Genomic DNA, 19,386 nt, shown 5'->3' on the forward strand with positions numbered 1-19,386 from the left:
ATACACACACACACACGCACATATATACATTCTTTTTTAAAATATTCTTTTCCTTTATCATAGGATATTGAGTATAGTTCTCTGTGCTATGCAGTAGGACCTTGTTGTTTGTCCATTCTATATATAAAAGCTCACATCTGCTAACCCCAATCTCCCGCTCCATCCCTCCCCCAACCCCCTGCCCCTTGGCAACCACCAGTCTGACAGGACAAATTTCTAGTGTGGACAGAAAAGGTTACATAAAACACATGAAAAATTAACTGTCATTCATTTGCCAGAAGATATACTTCAGACCCAAGAGAATTAGCTATTTGGGGGGTATTTATAAAGAATATAGGACAAAATGGGAGGGGAGTCTCTACACATACAGGTTGTTAATTAGAGGAGTCTAATGCCTCCTTATATTTAGATTATTTTCTCGGTCTTGCATTCAAACTTAATGAATAAAAGGAATCTAGCATTTGGTTATTCAAAGCCCCTGTGCTACCTAATTTCCATCTCCACATGATAAAGTAAGCTCACTATGTATGCATATTACATATGTCTCTTTCCACAGGAAAGGGGTTAGAGTTATCGTTTGAATTCCAGAGTGCAGAGTCATATGCTGGGATTGGGGGCTGGGAGAGAATGAAGGAATTGGGAAGAGAAAGAGGAAGAGGGTTAGTTTTATGATTCAAGGTCTGGTGGGAACATTTTTGAAAATATAGGTGCTATTTCCTGCAATCAAGGGCTTTCCAGAGCTTGATAATCATTTCCCAGGTGTATCTCTTGCCGAATTGTTTTTAGTTGTGGGCACTCCATAGCTGTTTTTTCCCATTTATGATGGAAGAGGATCATATTCATCTTGCTGATAGAGAACCGGGAATTCAATTCCCACAGCTTCTCCGCTCTTTCCCTTCACCTTGAGGAAAGTTTGGCTTCGTGCTAAGGTGTGAAAAAAGAAAAGAAAAAGCCTTGACTGTAGTATGTCAGGCATATTTCAGCTCGATTTGTGTCAACCCTAATAAGTAAGTTGACAGAATAATAAATTGGGTGTCTGCTCAAGACCTGGCACCTGTACAGGAAATAAAGTATTTCAATTACATGCAGGTTCTTTTTGTTTTACACATGGAAGTTTTCCAGGGACCCTCTTTCTATTATTGAAGTTTTGGTATCTGAAAGCCGATTTCAACTGTCACTAGAAAACTGACAAGAAAGACAGCAACTTTAAAAAGAGATACTGAACTGGTGGGACATTGATGAGGCAGGTGGCTGTATTTGCCCTCTTCACCAGTGTGTCCTCCCTTTCTTGTGCTGTGCCTGGCACCTAGTAGGCACTTACTATGAATTTTTTGAATGATTGAATGAATCCATGAATTGACCTGCTTTGACACCATGTAGTAAAGCGGATAAAAAAAACCCTGTAGATTATTTAAACTTTCTATTCCATTTTCCTAAGTTTTAATTTTTTCTTTCTAGATCAGTCTTTTTTAGGGTTATCAACTGGGGCAGTTTTGCCCCCGGGAGACATTTGGACATTTTGTTGTCACACCTGGGGTGGAGGGCTGTGCTACTGGCATCTAGTGGGCAGAGGCCAGGGATGCTGCTAAACATCCTACAATGCCCAGGACAGGCCCGCACGGCAAAGAATCATCTGGCCCAAATAGCAACAGTGTCAAACTTTAGAATTTCTGTTTTAGAAAAATTAAGTTAGACCATATAAAATTGATATTATTCACCATTTTTTTCCCTAAAACTTGAATTTTATGTGGTTAATCCTCTACTAATGAGTATTAAGGAGCAATTATAAGGTTTCATAATTTGGGTAATAGTTTTCACAGGACAGACCCCTACAACAAAGAATTATCTTGTCCAAATGTCAATAATGACACTGTTCAGAAGCCTTAGTCTAGATGTATAAGAATTACCAACCAAGCTAACATACTTTAAAATAAAATTCGTTCTATTCCCCCTACCCTGATAAATAACCTGGATGACAAATTGGAAGACACATTTCAAATTTCAAGTTCTTGGATTCCTCAGAGTTCCAGAACAGTGTGAGAGCCCCTGGCCCATGGCCTGTCCTGTCTCATGAGGGACCTCACACACCTGTGTGTGCACACCCCAGTCTGCTTGTCCCAGCTCTGTCTACACATCCAAAGAAGCCACTTTTGTCTACCTTGTCATGTTGAGGACTTTACACACCTGCATAGGTGGACCCTCTGGAGGCCTGGACCAGGAAAGAGGCCCATGCAGTACTGAAAGCAGCCTCAGGGCCACTTGACAGGGGATTCTGGAGTATCCAGGGCATTGCCTGAGTTGTGACAGGGGTGCTGGGTAGGTAGTCTCCTTGGATCAAGGACTCACACTTAAGGACAAAATTGCTCTTTCCAACCATATAATTGTTCAAGGAGGTCATGGAGAGGATGCGACCCTGGTTGACCTATAAGCTGGACTTCACTTGCCCTTACCCTTTCCCTTACTCTCTCCCCTGTCCGTGGAATGTAAGTTACACCTACAATCCCATGCTAACAGCTGTTTCAAGGACGCAGCCTTGAGAGAGTAAGGTGTTGTTGAGACCATCTGGACTGAATAAGTGACTTGAACCCAGTTAAGACCTTTCTAGAAAATTTTAACATTCTGGAGTGAGAGTATGGAGATTTACATGTCTTGCAGCCACCGAAGACAAACCTCTCTAAGTTCCTTGTTTGTTAAAACTGCCACTTCCCAGTCTGGAGTGTTCTGTCTCTTTCTTTAGTTTCTTCTTACCCCCCGTGTATGGGGACCAATTTACAAACCTAGAGTAATCTTAAATTGAAAACTGAGTTTTAAGATCTGGTGATGTGTAATCCTTTTTCAAAGTGTAGGCATTTGGCATTTCTATTAGTTATTTATATTAATGCTGTTGTGAAGAAGCCTAGTGTTTTATGTTACTGATTAAATAATAACTTGAAGGATTCAAAATGTGAGACAATTTTAAAGTTATTAAATCACAGTTAAAGTCATATCATAACTAACGTCAACATTAGATTAAAAGTAAACATCTGGGTCTCCAACAAAACCAGTAACATGCTAATTCATAGGCGCTGACTATGTAAAGGGAAATACTAGTAAAATAATGAATTTTAACAATAAACTAATGAGCTGCTTCTTTGACTTTTATTTAAAATTAGAATATTTCAGAAATTTCTCACTTGTTCATGGTTTATAAATAAATCTTTATTAGGTAGAATAATTCATTTTACATATGAGTGATAAATATTAATGAAAAAGTCAGTTCAATCATATCTATAAAAGTGATAAAAGGAATGATTATCTTGAGTCTGATCCTAAATTTGATCACAGGAAATTTAAAAGGAAAAATACTACTCTTTATAAAATTGAAGTATATTATGTATATTTTTGAAATTTCTTTAAATAAGAATTTACAGAAGCTTGGTAGAATATGTGGTAAGAGATATGCTGTCTGGGTTTTAAAAACAATTGTTTATTTCTAGGGAAAAATTATTCCCTTATATTTTGAGATCCATAGTTTATATTACCATAAGAAATACTGATATGCTATGAGAATCCAATTTGTAGTCTTAAGAATAATATCTAGAAAACATAGAGTGTGTGTGTGAAAGAGAGGAGGGACTAGACAGGAAGAGAGAGAATAGAGTTAGTCAGAAGCAACTTTAATCTAAAGGCAAACTTTATGGGATTAATATATTTTAAGGCAGTAGTCATTTTGCAGTCCCTTTAAAAAATATGCTATTTATAATTTTCTACTTTTTACATTTCCTTTAAAAAGCACCCTTCTTGTGTTCTTTACTAAGATTTAGAAATGACAGTCGCGGAAAATAAGTCATAGTTTTGTCATTTTTATGTTATATGGTTTCCATGAAAAGTATTTTTAAGGGACGTATAAGGAGAACTTCCTAAATTCCATGAAATAGGGGAATAGTTGGCATCCATGATACCTATGAAACAAAAGAAAACATCATGTAAATCATTTTGATACCAAGGAAATTGAGCCTCTTCAAAGGTATGATAGAGCAGTAAGAAACCAAGAGAAAGGGGGAAAGGATTTTATTTTTATGTATGAACATATTAATTTTTAAATATTATCTAAAATGTTTTAGCATAATTTTGCATCTAAAATATAGTATAGTCATCGCTTATACATTTTATCTTTCCAGTTTGTTTTTCAGGAGCATTGAACTGACCAGTTACATTTATATCTGGGAGAACTACAGGCTCATCAGTTTGCCTTGGGATTCTCCATGGACTTGGTATTTAACTTTCTTGGGAGTTGACTTTGGTTACTACTGGTTTCATCGTATGGCTCATGGTAAGTTGCAAACCAAGGCTTTATTGATACTCAGCTTATGTTGAACTGTGTTTGCCTCATCGTTGGTATTCAGTAAATATTGATTGAACGAGTGACTAAATGAATAACTTAGTTTATTTTACAGCATCTAAAGATTAATAATGAAAGTTCAGATTGTAATTTAAATGGAAACAATCTGAAGTCATTGTTGAAAAAAAGTGAAATTACTAGAGGTACATTTTTCACACCCCTTGTATCTAATTTATTTTTAAAACCATTTAGAAAGTGCTGACTATAGCATCACTTCACACCCCAATTATCAAGGGTCTTTCAGAAGAGCTTTGTAACAGCATGGAATCCTAGGTAACCTGCTGTCATATGTAAGCCTGATTCATGTTCTTGGCAGTATTTCCATATTTACAAATGAAAATGCAATCAGCTAGGCATTAGCCATAATGCACTTTAGTGTGACCACAGCTTTGCAGAATTTCTCATCTGCTACAAAGCCTTCTTACGGTACTGGTTCACTGAACTTGCTTTTGGGGATTCTTGGCCACACCTTCCAAAGAAATGTTTTGTTATGGAATGGAAAATGGAAGAGCATGGAGCTGTATAAATCTCTCTTGGGATAAGCAGAAATTGGAGAACGATTGTAGAGCTAAGATGAACAAGTGGTCTCTAAGGAGGAATTAGGCATGCAAAATATTGCTGAAGGGAAACGGGGGAAAGTGCTAATTTGGAAAAACTACTGAAGAGCAGAACTCAGGATTTCAGTGGGTAGTTGGGTTGAGTGGGTGGGGAGGAAGGAAGGAAGAGGAAGAAACCTGGAATAATAACAAAAAATAGATGGGAGATGGAAAGAAGAGCTCTGAGATCGGGGTGAGTAACTGAGCTATGTGTGTAGGAGTATGTGTGACCAAATATCCTTCCCAAGCAAGGATGAAGGAAATAGGAGTAGCACGGACAGCGTTATGCTTAAGGCAGTTAAACTTTAAACATGGCATTATTTTGTTAAGCACTTTAAACATGTACATTTAATGAAAGTATAAAAAGTGTTAATTCATTAAAAAATTTGGAGTGAACAGATAAACTAGAAAAAGTTATTTATTTTGTGTGTGATAACCTTTGTCCTTGAAAATAATAGGTCAGTTCCTTATATATAAATGTAAGAGGATACTCCCAAATTGAACATGATTAAGAATAAAATAGGGTTGATGTGGTAAACTTGGTATTTTATTTCAAAATAGTAGTTTTCTCCCTAAAATAAACCCATTGGCAATTTTCCTCACTTTCTGTGCAGCAAATGGGTAATGCAGAAAGCATTTACATTCTATTACTTAATTTCAGGAACCTTCTAATATCATACTGTCCTATACAGATGTGTTTGATTGGAAAATCTGCAAATTTGCTTAATATTTGAAAGCCCATTATAACAGGAAACAAAAGAACCAACAGAATATTACCAAATATAAAACTTTAAAAAATATGCTGATTGTAAGTACTCTCAGGGAATAGCAATAAAGTAAAATAATATATTAAAAACATGGAATCAAGGCTGTTTAAAGTATGCTTCCCATTAGAAAATTTTGAACCAAATCCAGTAAAGGCAGGCATTAAAAAAATCTGAAAACCTTCTGGAAAAACACTTACCACTTTCAAGCTATGAAGCTTACTCATAAGTTCAAAGACTTTTGACTTGTGATGGAAAGCTAGTTGGAAAAAAAATGATATCTCACTGTGCAAATATATAACATAGTTATAGACTATATTCCCCACCCTGTACATTTCATACCCATGGCTCATTTATATGAATCTGGAAGTTTGTACCTCTAAATCTCCTTCACCTACTTCTTTCCTCCCCACCACCCCCATCCCCTCACAACCACCTGTTTGTTCTCTGTATCTATAACTCTGTTTCTGTTTTGTTATGTTTGTTCATTTGTTTTGTTTTTTTACATTTCACATATAAGTGAAATAATACAGTATTTGCCTTTCTCTGTCTGACTTATTTCACTTAGCATAATACCTTTTAGGTCCATCCATGTTGTCACAAATTGCAAGATTTCATTCGTTTTTTTATGGCTGAGTAATATTCCATTGTGTACATATATACCACCTCTTCTTTATCCATTCATCTATTGATGAGTGTTTAAGTTTCTTCCATTTCTTGGCTATTGTAAATTATGTTGCAATGAACATAGGGATGCATATATCTTTTCTAAGTACTGTTTTTGTTTTCTTCGGATAAGAACCCAGGTGTGGAATTGCTGGATTGTATGGTAGTTTTATTTTTAATTTTTTGAGGAATCTCCATGTTGTTTTCCATATTGCCTGTACCAATTTACATTCGCACCAACCATGCACAAGGGTTCCTCTTTTTTCACATCTTAGATAACACTCGTTATTTGTTGTATTTTTGATAATAGGCATTCTGACTGGTATGAGATGATATCTCATTGTGGTTTTGATTTGCATTTTCCTAATGATTAGTGATGTTGAACATCTTTTCATGTCCCTGTTGAACATCTATATGTCTTCTCTGGAAAATGTTTATTACAATATTCTGCCAATTTTAAAATCAGTTTGCTTATTTTTTTGATGTTGAGTTTCTATGACTTCTTTGTGTATTTTGGATATTAACACCTTATCAAATATATCATTTGTAAATATCTTCTTCCATTCATTGGTGGCCTTTTCATTTTGTTGATAGTTTCTTCTGCTGTGCAAAAGCTTTTTAGTTGGGTGTAGTCCCATTTATTTATTTTTGTTTTTGTTTCCCTTGACTGAGGAGACACATTCAAAAAAATTTTTTACTACGACTGATGTCAAAGATAGTATTGCCTATGTTTTCTAGAATTTTTATGGTTTCAGGTCTTACAATTAAGTCTGTAATCCATTTGGAATTTATTTTTGTGCATGGTGTGTGAGAGTAGTTCAGTTTGATTCTTCTGCATATAGCTGTCCATTTTTCCCAGCACCATCTATTGAAGAGGCTATCTTTTCCCCATTGTATAATCTTGCCTTCTTTGTTGTAGACTAATTGCCCATATAAGTGTGGGTTCATTTGTGGGATCTCTATTCTCTTCCATTGATCTGTGTATCTCTTTTTGTGCCAGTACCATACTGTTTAGATGACTGTACCTTTGTAGTGTAGTTTGAAATCATGGTGTGTGATACCTCCAGCTTTGTTCTTCTTTCTTAATATTGTTTTGGCTGTTCAGAGTTTTTTGTGTTTCCATGCAAATTTGTCTCGTTTGTGCCAAATATTTTTGCTCAAAAGGAGAATTTGAAAAAGTTTCTGTTACTAAAGGCATATGATGCATTAGCAAATAAGATCTTTGAGCAAAGCCATTTTAGACCACAAAAGGCCAAATCAAGTGGAATCTATCCTCTTTCACTTATTAAACAAGTGTAATTGTGACTGAATTTAGTGTCATAATATTAAAATATACAATAAAAGAGACTAAGCATGGTGAAGTACTAGGAAAATACTCTAAGTGAAAATTTCAGCAAGAATCATTAACTAATTTAGAGACTTCTTTCTATGATTATAATCTTTTCATTCATGCATCCACTCATTCACGCATTAACTTTTGCAACAAATATTTAATAACCATCTATCTTATATGGACCCTATATTAGGCATCAGAGGTAGCTTGGATAATAACATATCTGAACACCAGTTGTTCATTTTATTATGGGTAAAAGACATTAACAATTAACTACAATAATGATAGGGGAAGTGCAAAGATGATTTTGGAGTGAATTCTTAAAATTCACAAAAGAAACTTTGTCCTTCTTATGGGCATTAGTTCTTAAATTTCCAAACTTCTGAATATGCTGATTAACCTTTCTCAAAGTGGTTACATAAAAACCAAATGGAATTATGTTAAAAACTCATATTCCTTCAGATCCCAGGGAATATTCATTGGAGTGAGGTCTCACGGCATTCCTCATCTCAGCACCAAACCCAACTCTACACAATAGCCTACAAACCTCAGTGTGGAAGCCTCAGGCCAAACAACCAGTAAGACAGGAACACAATCCCATTCATAAAAAAAAAAAAATGAGACGGCAAAAAAATGTGTCACAGATGAAGGAGCAAGGTAAAAACCTACAAGACCAAATAAATGAAGAGGAAATAGGCAATCTACCTGAAAAAGAATTCAGAGTAATGATAGTGAAGATGATCCAGAATCTCAGAAATAGAATGGAGGCATAGGTTAAGAAAATACAAGAAATGTTTAACAATGATCTAGAAGAACTAAAGAACAAACAAACAGAGATGAACAACATAATAACTGAAATGAAAAATACAGTAGAAGGAATCAATAACAGAATGACTGAGGCAGAAGAACGAATAAGTGAGCTGGAAGACAAAATGATGGAAATAACTGCCGAGGAACAGAATAAAGAAAAATAGACTGAAAAGAATTGAATACAATCTCAGAGACCTCTGGGACAACACTAAACACACCAACATTCGAATTATAGGGGTCCCAGAAGAAGAGAAAAAGAAAGGGTCTGAGAAAATATTTGAAGAGATTATAGTTGAAAATTTCCCTAACATGGGAAAAGGAATAGTCACCCAAGTCTAGGAAGCACAGAGAGTCCAATACAGGATAAACCCTAGGAAAAACACACCAAGACACATATTAATCAAACTAACAAAAATTAAATTCAAAGAAAAAATATTAAAAGCAGCAAGGGAAAAACAAAAAATAGCATACAAAGAAATCCCCATAGGGTATCAGCTGATTTTTCTGTGGAAACTCTGCAGGCCAGAAGGCAGTGGCAGGATATACTTAAAGTGATGAAAGAGAAAAACCTACAACCAAGATTACTCTACCCAGCAAGGATCTCATTCAAATTCAATGGAAAAGTCAAAAGCTTTTCAGAAAAACAAAAGCTAAGAGAATTCAGCACCACCAAACCAGCTTTACAACAAATGCTAAAGAAACTTTCCGAAGTGGGAAACACAAGAGAAGAAAAAGACCCACAAAACCAAACCCAAAACAATTAAGAAAATGGTAATAGGAACATACATATTGATAATAACGTTGAATGTAAATGGATTAAATGTCCCAACCAAAAGACACAGACTGGCTGAATGGATACAAAAACAAGACCCATATATATGCTGTCTACAAGGGACCCACTTCAGACCTAGGGACACATGCAGATTGAAAATGAAGGGATGGAAAAAGATATTCCATGCCAATGGAAATCAAAAGGAAGCTGGAGTAGCAATTCTCATATCAGATAAAATAGACTTTAAAATAAAAACTGTTACAAGAGATAAGGAAGGACACTACATAATGATCAAGGGATCAATCCAAGAAGAAGATATAACAATTATAAATGTTTATGCACCCAACGTAGGAGAACCTCAATGCATAAGGCAAATGCTAACAACCATGAAAGGAGAAATTGACAGTAACACAATAATAGTAGGGAACTTTAACACCCCACTTACACCAATGGACAGATCATCCAAGCAGAAGATAAATAAGGAAACACAGACTTTAAATGGCACAATAGACCAGATAGATCTAATTGATATTTATAGAACATTCCACCCAAAAGTGACAGAATACACTTTCTTCTCAAGTGCTCATGGAACATTCTCCAGGATAGAGCACATCTTGCATAACAAATCAAACCTTGGAAAATTTAAGAAAATTGAAATCATATTAAGCATCTTTTCTGACCACAACGCTCTGAGATTGGAAATCAATTACAGGAAAAAAACTGTAAAAAACACAAATACATGGAGGCTAAACAGTGCACTATTAAATAACCAAGAGAACACTGAAGAAATCAAAGAAGAAATAAAAAGATACATAGAAACAAATAACAATGAAAACACAGAGACCCAAAACCTATGAGACGCAGCAAAAACAGTTCTAAGAGGGAAGTTTATAGCAATTCAATCTCACCTCAAAAACCAAGAAAAATCTCAAATAAACTATCTAACCCTACACCTAAAACAGCCAGAGAAATAAGAACAAAGAAAACCCAAAGTCAGAAGAAGGAAAGAAATAATAAAGATCAGAGCAGAAATAAATGAAATGGAAATGAAGAAAACAATAGCAAAGATCAATAAAACTAAAAGTTTGTTATTTGAGAAGGTAAAAAAAATTTATAAATCCTTAGCAAGATTCATCAAGAAAAAAAAGGAGAGGATGCAAATCAATAAAATTAGAAATGAAAAAGGAGCAATCACAACTGACACTGCAGAAATACAAAAGATTATAAGAGACTACTACAAACAACTATATGCCAATAAAATGGACAACCACGAAGAAATGGACAGATTCTTGGAAAGTGACAATTTTCCAAGACTGAACCAGGAAGAATTAGAAAATATAAACAGACCTATCACAGGTAATGAAATTGAAACCATAATTAAAAATCTTCCAACAAACAAAAGTCCAGGATGATGGCATCAGAGGCGAATTCAATCATTAGAGAAGAGCTAACACTTATCCTTCTCAAACTCTTCCAAAAAATGCAGAGGGAGATACACTCCCATATTCATTCTGTGAAGCCACCTTCACCCTGATACCAAAACCAGGAAAATATATCACAAAAAAAGAAAATTATAGACCTATATCACCGATGAACATAGATGCAAAAATCCTGAACAAAATACTAGCAAACGGAATCCAACAGCACATTAAAAGGATCATACACCATGATCAAGTGGGATTTATCCCAGGGATGCAAGAATTCTTCAATTTACACAAATCAATCAGTGTGATACACCACATTAACAAATTAAGGAATCAAAACCATATGATCATCTCAATAGATGCAGAAAAAGCTTTTGACAAAATTCAACACGCACTTATGATAAAAACTCTCCAGAAAATAGGCATACCTCAACATAATAAAGGCCATATATGACAAACCCACAGCAAGCATCATACCTAATGGTGAAAAACTAAAAGCACTTCCACTAACATCAGGATTAATAAGACAAGGATGTCCACTCTCGCCACTCATATTCAACATAGTTTTGGAAGTCCTAGCCACAGCAGTCAGAGAAGAAAAAGAAATAAAAGGAATACAAATTGGAAAAGAAGAAGTAAAACTGTCACTGTTTGCTGATGACATGATACTATACATAAAAAAGCCTAAAGTTGCCACCAGAAAACTATTGGAGCTAATGAATGAATTTGGTAAGGTTGCAGGATACAAAATTAATACACAGAAATCTCTGGCATTCCTATACACCAACAAGGAAAAATCAGAAAGAGAAATTAAAGAAACACTCCCATTTACCATTGCAACAAAAAGAATAAAATACCTAGGAATAAACCTGCCTAAGGAGACAAAAGACTTATACTTACAAAACTATAAAACACTGATGAAAGAAATCAGTGATGACATAAACAGATGGAGAAATATACCATGTTCTTGGATTGGAAGAATCAACATTGTGAAAATGACTATACTACCCAAAGCAATCTACAGATTCGATGCAATCCCTATCAAACTACCAATGGCATTTATCACAGAACTAGAACAAAACATTTTACAATTTGTATGGAAACACGAAAGACCCCAAATAGCCAAAGCAATCTTGAGAAAGAAAAACAGAGTTGGAGGAATCAGGCTCCCCGACTTCAAACTATACCACAAAGCTACAGTAATCAAGAGAGTATGATACTGGCACAAAAGCAGAAATATAGATCGATGGTACAAGATAGAATGCCCAGAGATAAACCCACACACATATGGGCACCTAATTTACGACAAAGGAGGCAAGAACATACAATGGAGAAAAGATAGCCTCTTCAATAAGTGGCGCTGGGAAAACTGGACAGCTACATGTAAAAGAAAGAAATTAGAACGCTACCTAACACCATACACAAAAATAAACTCCAAATGGATTAAAGACTTAAATGTAAGACCAGACACTATAAAACTCTTAAAGGAAAACACAGGAAAAACACTCTTTGACATAAACCATAGCAAGATCTTTTTTGACCCGCCTCCTAGAGTAATGGAAATAAAAACAAAAATAAACAAATGGGACTTAATTAAACTTAAAAGTTTTTGCACAGCAAAGGAAACCATAAACAAGACAAAAAGACAACTCTCAGAGTGGGAGAAAATATTTGCAAATGAAACTACAGACAAAGGATAATCTCCAAAATATACAAACAGCTCATGGAGCTCAATAGCAAAAAAACAAACAATCCAGTTAAAAAATGGGTGGAAGACCTAAATAGACATTTCACCAAGGAAAACATACAGATGGCCAAGAGACACATGAAAAGATGCTCAACATCACTAATTATTAGAGCAATGCAAATCAAAGCTACAATGAGGTATCACCTCACCGCAATCAGAATAGCCATTATCAAAAAATATAGAAACAATAAATGCTAGAAAGGGTGTGGTGAAAAGTGAACCCTCCTGCACTGTTGGTGGGAATGTAAATTGATACAACCACTATGCAAAACAGTCTGGAGGTTCCTTATAAAACTAAAAATAGAACTACCATATGAACCAGCAATCCCACTACTGGGTATATGCCCTGAGAAAACCATAATTCGAAAAGAGACATGTACCTCAATGTTCATTGCAGCAGTATTTACAATAGCCAGGACATGGAAGCAACCTAAATGTCCATCGACAGATGAATGGATAAAGAAGATGTGGCACATATATACAATGGAATATTACTCAGCCATAAAAGGAAACAAAACTTGAGTTATTTGTAGTGAGGTGGATGGACCTAGTCTGTCATACAGAGTGAAGTAAGTCAGAAAGAGAAAAACAAGTACCGTGTGTTAACACATATATATGGAATCTAAAAAAAAAAACAAAATGGTACTGATGAACCTAGTTGCAGGGCAGGAATAAACTGATAGACATAGGAATTGGACTTGAGGACATGGGATGGGAGGGTGAAGCTGGGGCGAAGTGAGAGTAGCATCGACATACATATACTACCGAATGTAAAATAGTTGGCTGGTGGGAAGCAGCAGCTTAGCACAGAGAGATTGGCCGGTTGCTTTGCGATGACCTAGAGGGGTGGGATAGGGAGGATGGGAGGGAGGCTCAAGAGGGAGCGGATATGGGGACATGTGTATGCCCGTGGCTGATTTGCTTTGTTGTGCAATAGAAACTAACACAGTATTGTGAAGTAATTATACTCCAATAAAGATCTATTTAAAAAAACTCATATTCCTGAAATGATGATACTAGTAATAGTATTAATATTAATACTAATAACTAAAAATCAACTATTATTGAAAGCCATTGGAGAAGCAACAAGTATAGTGGTAGAAAAACGTAGATTTTAAAGCCAGAATGTCGGAAGACTCAATATTCTCAAGATGTCAGTTCTTTCCAACTTGTTCCATATATTCAATTTATTCCCAATCAAAATCTTAGCAAGTTACTTTGTGGATATTGACAAATTGATTCTAAAGTTTATATGGAGAGGCAAAAGACTAGCCAATACAGAAAATTGAAGGAGAAGAAAAGAATAGCCAACAAAATATTGACAGAGAAGAACAAATTTGGAAGACTAACACTACCCTACTTCAAGACTTATTATGAAGCTATAGTGGTCAAGAGAGTGTGGTATTGACAAAAGAAAGACAAATAGATCAATGGAACAGATTAGAGACCCCCAAATAGATCCACATAATTATGGTCAACTGACCTTCAACAAAAGAGCAAAGGCAATACAATGAAGCAGAGTTTTTCAAAAAATAGTGCTGGAACAACTGGACATCTACATGTAAAAAAATGATTCTGAATACAGACCTAACAGCCGTTCACAAAAGTTAACTCAAAATGGACCGCAGACCTAAATAGAAAACAAAACGATAAAACTCTTTGAAGGTAACATAGGAGTAAACCTATAAGATTTTGGGTGTTGAGATGACTTTTCAAGTACAACAACAAAGGCATGATCCATGAAAAAATTGATAAGCTGGACTTAATTAAAATGAAAACCTTCTGCTCTGTGAAAGACAATGTCAAGAGGATGAGAAGATAAGCCAGATGGGAGAAAGTATTTGCAAAAGACACATCTGATAATGGACTGTTATCTAAAATATACAAAGAACTATTACAGACAACCTCTGTAAGTAGATTATAAGGAATGATCCCTGGAGCTAAACTGCCTAGGGTCAGACTTTGGCTCTACTACTTACTGTGTACTATTGAGCAAGTTATGCCTTCTCTTATTTTTCCTTATTTGTAAGACACAAATAACAATAGAGTAACCCACATAAGATCATTGTGAGGTTTAAATGAATTGCAATTGAGAAAACACTTAGGGCAGAGACTGATACATAATTAAATAAAAAAAAAAAAATTTAACTATTACGTTGTCAGGTCTCTCTGTTCATTTGTTATATATAAAATTATTATGAAAATTATCATCTTTTCCTTAAATTATACTTAAATATATTAGTTGTTAAAATAATTATCCTTCTGCATAAAAAATGCATAATTAAGTTTACTTATCCTCATACAAACTCAATTTTTTCTTATTGTTACCTGGAGATAATAATAATACTTCATGAAGGATCTTGTAAAGATGTCCTATGTATTTGTATCATTGGGTATATGTAGAAATGTATTATGTAATATATACTAAAGCTAGAGAATTCTGATTATATCAAACAGGTCATGTGGATTTTGATTTATCGATTTTAACAAAATCGTCTCTGTGTTTAATAAGGTGCTTATACTGGAAAATGAACATTTCAGGCCTCACCACCAGGTCAGATATATAGACAATAGGGAACACTGAAAGACTGTGTTTTAGGCTTCCACTCATACAGACATGATATTAACAATCTTTTCCTAAATGAATAGTTGTCAACTATAAAAATAAAATTACAGTATCCTTTGCTTTTAAAATTGTTTCTTTCCTCAAGTGAATGTCATATAATTTGAAATTTTTTTTGGTAGGTCAAACTTATTCATACTCTTTTTTCCTTCAAACATCATTGTTTTTACCTTGTTCTTTTAGAAGAAACAAAATCTATTAGAATTTATACATTTTATCTATACTTTAAAGTTTCTTTTGTTGCTTTCTCAGCTTAATTAAATATTAATTTGTCAAAAGTTTTTTCCTTAGAGATTGAAATCTCTTTTCCAGGACCTAGAAAATGACTTGAAAAAAATCACTAAAACAGATTTGTCCTTTCTTCTCTTACACTAATAGGTAATTTGACTTTGTCCTTTTTCTTACAATTTGAAGCCTCATATTTCTTAGAATGCTTTCCAAAATGTAATTTTGTGTTATGGGCATTTCTAAAGTATGTGTTTGAATTTTTTCCCCTCTCCAAATTCACACAAATCTTGATAATGCAAAAAAACCCCCCACAACTGTAGGTTTTTGCAGTATGTAGCTTGTGCTGCATCATTTTTTTAAAACAAATGTTCAGTGCCAGCTCTGTGCCTTCGAGCTGTTTGAAGCACTGAAGGGGATACGTCCTCTAGTGTGAAGTGCTTATACCATGAGTTAAACAAACGGTACAGACAAGTCCCAGAAAAATGCACCAGATGTGCAGGTGGTGGTTAAATCAATAAGAAATTTTATTTCATTGTATTAGATTTCATTAGCAGTACTCCCTTTTTCTTTAGAAATTTTGAAATATAGTGGGAAAATATGTCATTATGCAGAATTTTAAGGGCTCCATCATGGTGATAATATTGCTTCAGGAAAAAAAATAACTCAGAGTTAAAGAATAGAGTGACCTGCACTTAAAGCATAAAGCCACATGAGTCAGAAGTATTGATAGAAAGCAAAGAAAGCAAATGAGTTTGAGTAGAAGATATTTAGTGCAGGCAGTTACATATAAATCATATTTATAGCAGTAATCTATAATTTAAAAAATTTACTAAAAAGAAACAGTGCAAGCAATCATATAATTTAAGAATAAAGCTAGATAATGGTTATATAGGCACAGTGTTATCATCATAGCTTATTTTTTAGACTAGATAAAGATCAGGAGAAAACTGGGATATGAAAAGGGATAGATATAATTATTAATGTCAAGAAAAGAGGTTGATTACTATTTTATGAAAATGGAGATGAATAAGAATATTGCAATGTAAAGAAATACGTAGCCACAGTATAACATGAACTTCTTGGAAGGATGAAACATATTTCCTTAGATCCTAAGTACCCACCATCTTTTTAGTGACTCTAAATGCATACTTCAGCATATACACAGATCAAGAACTTCAGCAGGGAGAACTAAAAGATATCACGCTGAGTGGTTTTGCCAAAACTTTGTGAGTGAAGGGTGAGCACTGAACTTCACTAAAATTTAAATGTAAGTAGGATGTTCTACAGGTGGCAGGAAGTCTTCTTGCCATTTTTAAATCCTATGGGACTCCAGAGTTTCAATCTTCTGCACTTGAATTAAGTATAGTAAACAAAAATATCTGTGAGTATATTAAGGCCAGATAAGTACCAGACCTAATAGGACGACAAGTCGTCCTATTAGGCATTGAAAACCTGTCACTTTATGAAATAATATTAATACTGCCTAACATTTACTGAGTTCTTTCTCTGTGTTTCTAAGTGCTTCTTATACATTTTCATATTTAATTAAAACAACCAGGTGATGACTTCTATCACAGCACTTTGACAAAAGAGGAAACTAAAACAAATATTGTTTAAGTAACTTGCCCAGCTCTCAGAGTTGAGGTGCCACAGCCTGAATGTTTTGATCGGGGGCCATTGATCTGAGTCTCTTGGCTTTGTTATTACCCTAGCCTCTTAATAAAATTAACTTTTAATTAAATAAAATATATACTAATATCACCATCTGTCCAATCTATTTATTTTAGATTGTTGTTGACATATATAAATCCTCAAATATTTGGTAAGAAAGAAAATTTAAATTTAGTAATTTGGTTGTTAAAGTGTCAAAAAATTTATTGAAAAGGAGAATTAAGCTCCAGTAGGATACAACGGGGCTTACCCTCTTTCTCTCCTCATACAATCAATATTATACTCATATTGTTGTCCTTTTAAGCCTAGAGCACAGTGTTTGTTAGATGATTGACTTGTGTTGTGATACTCTTTGTGGCTGCATGTTAGAATCACCTTGGAAGCTTTAAAAAACATATTCATACCTAGACTAGAAACGGAACCACTTAAATTAGAATCTCTGGGCAAGGGGCTTGGGCTTAGTTGTGTTTGTTGTTGTTGTTGTTTTTAACATCTTTATTGGAGTATAATTGCTTTACAATGGTGTGTTACTTTCTGCTTTGTAACAAAGTGAATCAGTTATACATATACATATGTTCCCATATCTCTTCCCTCTTGCGTCTCCCTCCCTCCCACCCTCCCTTATCCCACCCCTCTAGGTGGTCACAAAGCACCGAGCTGATCTCCCTGTGCTATGCGGCTGCTTCCCTCTAGCTATCTATTTTACATTTGGTAGTGTATATATGTCCATGCCACTCTCCAGCATTTTGCTCTTAACTTTTCATATTTGCATTTCTGTTCTCTTACACTGAAAATCTTGACTTGAAATAATATTAATGTATTTAATTATTTGCTATGTCATATAGTACATGGTTTTTTCCTTGATGAATTGAAAAACTTAAATTATGAAGTGTGAGATCCTTATCTTTTGAAAGTACAAATCTTCTTCATTGGTGCTCAAGCTCCCTCCTTCTTATATTCAAATTGTATTTCCTTTGCCCCAAAAAAGTGCTTGTTTTATAACTGTGTGGACCGTGCATGTCTGTTCTTTCAGATGAAGGCTTTGTTCTTTACTCTATAGAAGCAAATGTTAATGGAGCATATGCCCCTCGTCCTCCTGTGCTCCTTTCTCCAGAGCCAGAAGGAGTTCAGACTGCTTAGTTTTATACTTACTGATACCCTGGGGAAAAAGGTAAAGGAGAGTTTATAAAACCTGGACAAAAGAAGGATGTAACTTTTTCAGTTCTCCCAAGGGCTGAATCTCCGCTGAAATAACTGACAGTTTTGAGACATACAGAAGGAAATGATGAGTTAGGCTAAATGTCCAGATGTCTGCACAACAGATGTATAAGGTTACATTTTAAGACAAGGAATGCAATACCTGTATTTTTAGAGAGGAAGTTGTAAATAGTAAATACATAACAACTATTAACCATAGTCTGACTCTTCAAGATTTTAAAGTAGCAAATACTTTTTTCATCTCTACACTATTTAGCAGTGCTTAAAAAAAACTTTATATAAGTAAAACCATATAAGAAAGATCATGGATTGAATTAAATCAAATGGGAACTTAGAATATGATAATTCTTGCTTTATTATCTTTAATATGTGGTTGAACATTTTTGATGAATTTGTTTTTACCATGAAATAAAAGTAGACTGTTTTTTTAAACCTTTACTCATCTATACCTACAAATTTCTTGCTCTTCTTTCCTAGACAGTACTAAACATCCTCAAAAACACCTTGCAAATATTCTGAGTTACCACAGGCTAGGGCAAACTGTTAAAGAAAAATAGCAAAATTACTTTGCTTCTTCTAAATCCTACAGAACAATGTCATCCTTTAGCAGTATATTTCTTAATTCTGTCTTATGAACTAGTATGAATAATATCTTAAAATATATAGTATGAAAAATGGAGTATTTTCTACCTGAGAAAGCTATTGTTCCTGTGTAGGATAGATACTGCCCTCATTCAAATATTCATTTATATATAGCAAAATATTCTTTTTGTTCTACTTGGTTACTGCGCCTTGCATGCTTCTTAGAAGCCAGAACATACATCCATGGGAATGATGACAAAGCACATCCTAACTCGGGAATTTTAAAGGGCTCTGGGATTTGAAGTTGACAGTTCTTTGGCTGAGTTCCAACACACAACTAGGGAGAAGAAAGAAGCCGTTTGGGTTCCGTGTGTCCCTAAATCTCATGTAGTTTTGGAGAGAACAATGATATCCAAAGTAAAAGTATGATAACTTGCTCAGATAATAGGAAGTTGCTTCGAAGTGAAATAGGTGACCTTTAATAATGAGAAATTTGTCAGTGGAAATTCACTAGAGAGTTGGACCAGGGTGAAATCTTGTAGTCGTCTCAGGAGTATAAGCAGACAGAAAG

The 19,386-nt window shown here is 34.7% G+C and overlaps 1 protein-coding gene across 2 annotated transcripts in view; it reads left to right on the plus strand.

Annotated features, from left to right (window-relative positions):
* AGMO (alkylglycerol monooxygenase) overlaps window positions 1–19,386 on the plus strand; it is a 380,917-nt gene that overhangs the window by 57,810 nt on the left and 303,721 nt on the right. For both annotated transcript variants that reach the window (XM_082472754.1, XM_082472755.1), the window contains one exon: window positions 4,161–4,312. In XM_082472754.1, coding sequence (XP_082328880.1) covers window positions 4,161–4,312 — 152 coding nt within the window. The remainder of the gene's footprint in view (window positions 1–4,160; window positions 4,313–19,386) is intronic.

The sequence above is a fragment of the Balaenoptera physalus genome, assembly GCF_965194825.1.
Source record: "Balaenoptera physalus genome assembly, chromosome: 8".
In the NCBI taxonomy this organism is placed as follows: Eukaryota; Metazoa; Chordata; class Mammalia; order Artiodactyla; family Balaenopteridae; genus Balaenoptera; species Balaenoptera physalus.